Source organism: Morone saxatilis, unplaced genomic scaffold (assembly GCF_004916995.1).
Source record: "Morone saxatilis isolate NCDOM2014 unplaced genomic scaffold, NCSU_SB_2.0 Contig9, whole genome shotgun sequence".
Lineage (NCBI taxonomy): Eukaryota > Metazoa > Chordata > Actinopteri > Moronidae > Morone > Morone saxatilis.
Window position 1 is genome coordinate 1787366 of NW_023340268.1, and position 4529 is coordinate 1791894.

The 4529-nt window shown below is 42.7% G+C and overlaps 2 protein-coding genes across 2 annotated transcripts in view; one reads left to right on the forward strand and one right to left on the reverse strand.

The window, feature by feature from the left end:
• Nucleotides 1–138: 138 nt before the first annotated feature.
• On the forward strand, nt 139–3566 carry ndufb9 (NADH:ubiquinone oxidoreductase subunit B9). The gene is made up of 4 exons (XM_035681702.1): nt 139–297; nt 1556–1748; nt 2221–2334; nt 3141–3566. The coding sequence occupies exons 1-4, from the start codon at nt 209–211 to the stop codon at nt 3267–3269; spliced, it is 525 nt and encodes a 174-aa protein (XP_035537595.1). The 5' UTR covers nt 139–208; the 3' UTR covers nt 3270–3566.
• Nucleotides 3567–4293: 727 nt separating this feature from the next.
• LOC118343120 (angiopoietin-2-like) overlaps nt 4294–4529 on the reverse strand; it is a 4157-nt gene continuing 3921 nt past the window's right edge. The window contains exon 6 of the mRNA XM_035681875.1: nt 4294–4440. Within this exon, the coding sequence (XP_035537768.1) occupies nt 4294–4440 (147 nt within the window). The remainder of the gene's footprint in view (nt 4441–4529) is intronic.

Below are 4529 nucleotides of genomic sequence, written 5' to 3' on the forward strand. Positions count from 1 at the left end.
TCACGGTGACGGCGGAGTCAACTGTTGAGTGGGCGGGGTTAAACGTTTAACTCCGCCCACATTGAGGTCTGCGGGTCTGCAGTCAGGGATACATGAAAAAAAACGACCAAATAGTTTCGTTGCGCATTTATTTTCGCCTTTACGGTCCTCACGTCCACACGCCACACACTCCCAGCATCCTCCGCGCCGCTCGGTCGAGAAGGTGAAAATGGCCTCCGCCTATCTGAGCCACCAGCAGAAAGTGCTGCGGCTCTACAAGAAGTCCCTGAGACACCTGGAGTCCTGGTGCGTGTTCAGGTGAGTGTTCAGGTGAGAGCAGCTACAGAGCAGCCACAGAGGAGTTAGAGAGGAGCTCCTTCATGTCTGTACAAACACTGAACGCGTATGTACGGTGGCCGCCGCGGTGCACCTGTGGCTGCTAGGCTAACTGCTAACCAGGTCACTTGCAGCACAGTTCTGCAGTAAACAGACTTTATTATTGTTGTTGTTGTTGTTGATTAATCCAGTCCCTTAGAGCGGTTATGCGCGGCCGACGCTGTCCTGTCGGGTTAAACATCTGATTGGTTGAAGATAAGTTGATCACAGTGAATGAAGCAGTCACGTTTAATCTAATAAATGTGAATAATAAAAGCAGAAATGTTCATTTGTGAAGGAGTTTAAAGGGTCATTAACTCACTGCAAACACTGTGCTGCTGTGGCCTTTATATGTATCATTACATCTGTTTTTATCCTCTGTACACTTCTCTACAGTTATTTGATTTTACTTTTATTCTTATCTCTGCTTTCTATATTTAGTTAAGAGCTTATTGTTTATTTTACATTGTCTAGTGTTTTGTAAGCTCAGTAAAGTGAAGGTCTTATTGACAGCCTGATAATCGAAATCAATAAAGTCTCATCGAGGCCACAGTTTGAATTCTGCTCCACATGTTGAACTAAATAATTACACTAGATATAGAGATTGATTGTGTAATTAATGCATCTGTTTCTGATACATCTAACAGTTGACAATCAGTGAAGTAAACCACTCAATATACGACTGCACGTCACATAAAATCACATAAAAATAACTGTGTTTAGAATTCAGTTAGACCCTGAACCATACTAACTAATAGACGTTTGGGCTATTCTTCATATTTTAAAGTTTAAAAAGTTTCTGTAGGTGTTTCAGAGTTGAAAAGTAAACTTCTCCCAGCTCTCTGATAACCAAACAATGCAGTCTTTATAAACCAATGCCAACAGATCTTTGGCTTTCTTGTGCCAGTGAAAAGTCTTGTTGCTGTTTTCATTTGTCTCCATAAGAGTTGAAGAAGAATCAAACATCTTAATGTTACAGTGCAGACTAAGGAACACTGCAGTAGAGGAATAAACGCTGTTTGTTAGACAACAGTCAAACATGAACGATCTTCCGTTTGAAGGAATAAACCCGCCTCCTGCTTCAACTGTGTGTGTGAGGCTGTATTTCCCGCCCGTCACTGGACAGCCTGACGACGTCGCTGTGCTGTAAGAGAAACGCTGATTTCAGATGTTTGAGTGCTGTGGCGTTTTCCCGTTCCAGAGACAAATTCCGCTTCCACGCCTGCGTTCTGCGGGCTCGCTTCGATGAGAACAAGACTGAGAAGGACATGGTGAAGGCCACCATGATGCTGAAGGCGGGAGAGGAGGAGTTCTGGGAGTTCCAACACTCTGAGCCCATCGTCTTCCCCGACTCTCCTGGAGGGACCTCCTACGAGAGATACGAGTGCTACAAGGTGAGGCAGGCCGGCGGGAAATCATCTCCCAGTCTGTTCTCTCATGTTACTGCAGAAGGAAAAAGTTTATATAGCTCTGGAGTTGTTGCACAGGTTGTGACACAGAATAACACAAATGATAAAAAATAGACTTCCAATGCCTTTCTCTTCCCATTTAATACAGTTATGTTTATATTTCTACTGTTGCATAAAGCTGAGCGATGTTTTGATCAAACTATTAATCAAAAATCAGTGACAGCCGCTGATGTGCAGGATACTGAGAGTGTGTGTGCTCTTAGTGTTACTGCCCTCTGCTGGAGATGTGAGGGAAGTGAAATTAGACTGTATCAACATTACTGTAAGACTCTAAGACAGCCTTTTTTTTTTTTACCTAATTCAGAATGATTATATGGACTTTTAATCAAAAAACAGGATGTGAAAATGGTGACCGTCGTAATGATGTCAGTCCTGAGCTCTGCTTTGTTTGCTGTAGGCCCCAGAGTGGCTGCTGGACCACTGGCACCCCTCAGAGAAGGCCATGTATCCCGACTACTTCTCCAAGAGGGAACAGTGGAAGAAACTGAGAGCGCTCAGCTGGGACAAAGAGGTGGGCATCATCCTGTCTGTCCAGACCTTTTACGTACCACGGATCACCTCGTCACTGTGCTATATTCTCCATACATTACAGTACTGCCCACACTTCTAACAGTAAAGGAGAAAGGAGGGTGTTAATTGTTGGTGTGAATGGGAGCAACTTACCTTTGACAATGTATATGCACATGTACTTTATCCTTGTGACCTTGTAGAGACCCTGGGCTTTTATTCCTTCTACTTTTCCTAATTACAGATATATTTTAACTACATTAAGTTATTATTTTAGCTTCATTGTTCAAACTGCTGTTTAGTCAGCAGCAAGCTGTTATATCGGTTATTTCCACCAGGTGGCGCTCGAGTCAGCATGTCACAGCCTCTCTTTGTGTCAAGGTTAAAGATAAAACATTTTCTCATTGAAAATATATTTGAAATTAAAATAATGTGAAAGTATTCAAATATTCACAGTGTGATAATAATTAGTTTGTCATTTTATTCGAGTAATTAAAAACATTGGCAGATATTTGCTGACTCCAGCTTCTCAAATGTGCCGATTTTCTGCTTCTCTCTGTTTTATATCACTCATTTAATATCTTTGGCTTTTGGACTGTGGATCAGACAGAATGAACAATGTTAAGTGTTCCCCTTTAGCTCTGAGAAATTGTGATTGAACCTTTTCACAGCTCTCTGACATTTAGATAGATGGATAATTTAATTATCCCCAGGGAAATTCAAGTTTCATAGACGAAAGACCCGAATGATAATGAAAATAATTGTTGCTGCCCGTGTGTTTAACTCTTTCCCTCTCCTGTCTGGTTCCAGGTCGCCCAGCTGCAGGCTGAGACTAAAGAAGGCGGCCCAAAGACCGAAACCCTCCCTCCTGCTCGCCAAGAGGGCGAACTCCCCCCTCTGTGGTGGCATTACGTCACCCGCCCCAGGGAGCGCCCGTAAACACCCTCCGCCTCCTGGCGTCGGTCAGCCCCGCAGTCTGAGGGCAAACTATCCCCACCACCCAACAGCAGCACGAAGACTGGCCGACCTCTTATTGAACCATCGTGTCTGTAAAGAATGTTTTATTGGTCATTTCTGAGGAGGTTCACCTATGAATGACTGAGAAAACAACCTGCCTGAATTCACACCTTCACAACTACAGATTTTGAGTTTAAGGAGGTCGGTGACGTGGGGACGTCCTGTAGATGTAAAACTTAATACCTGTAACTGTTCCAATAAATAAATGTGTAATGAAAATTGTTTGTGTGCAACTGAAGACATCTGCAGTGGGTATGATGAGGAGGTAAAGCATGAACAGTTGAATGAAAAAGAATGAGTTTTAATTTCATTTGGTCAGAACATTTTACACCTCCAGATATGTCCTCTTTTCAAATGCGTGGCAAAAAGTGTGTGAGATCCATTGTGTTGGCATGCGTACATAAAGCATCATGTAGCCTTTAGCTAAAGGAAATCACTGCCAGCTAAAAAGCTAATGTCGGCTGATCTTCAGTGGCTGCTATGATATTAAAAGAAAACTTTGACATTTTGGGAAACATACTTATTCTTATTCTTGAGTTAGAAGTTATTAGTCCATTAAAAGTTAAGGTACAGCCCAGCAGTTAGCTTAGCATAAAAAATGGAAATGGGGATAATGCACTACTGATTGGCCAGTTTAACTTGTGAAAAGTCTTTGCCTTATATTCGAAGCAGCAATGTTAGTCTGTCTCAGTACTTTCTGACTTGGACTTGGTTCCCACTTAAGGCATAAATCTTAAAAAATGTCTCACAAACATATTTTTTTTATTTAAAAAAGACTCATATAACAACTGACCACTGTAGTTTTTCACAAATGCTACTTTGAGGATTAAGCAGCAGATACATACATAGTTGGTGCTTTAGTGAGTATTTCTGGCAGCCCCTAGAGGCAGTTATTAGCAGGCCCTCAGACTTTTCTATTTGTTGCTCAATAAAAAAGCCTCCATCACTATGGCGACAAGCGTGGTCTGAAGTGGCGTGGCCGTATCATCATGGTGACCGCCTTCAGAGAGTAGAAGTCTGATTCCTTCCAGGAGAACCAGACAATGCCGTCCGGCCCGAGCAAGTTCTGGGCTTTCAAAGAGTAGCGCCCTCCCTGGTGGAAAAACACAAGTACAACATAAGAACAATTTTGCTTCAACATTAGGTTACTGTTAAGGCCTCTGCACACCAACCCGACGGCCG

Bases quoted from the DNA above. Each gene is read 5' to 3' on its own strand.
- ndufb9 (XM_035681702.1), top strand. From the start codon at position 209: ATGGCCTCCGCCTATCTGAGCCACCAGCAGAAAGTGCTGCGGCTCTAC. The intron at 298-1,555 runs GTGAGTGTTCAG...TTCCCGTTCCAG, and splicing joins GAGTCCTGGTGCGTGTTCAG to AGACAAATTCCGCTTCCACG. The intron at 2,335-3,140 runs GTGGGCATCATC...GTCTGGTTCCAG, and splicing joins CGCTCAGCTGGGACAAAGAG to GTCGCCCAGCTGCAGGCTGA.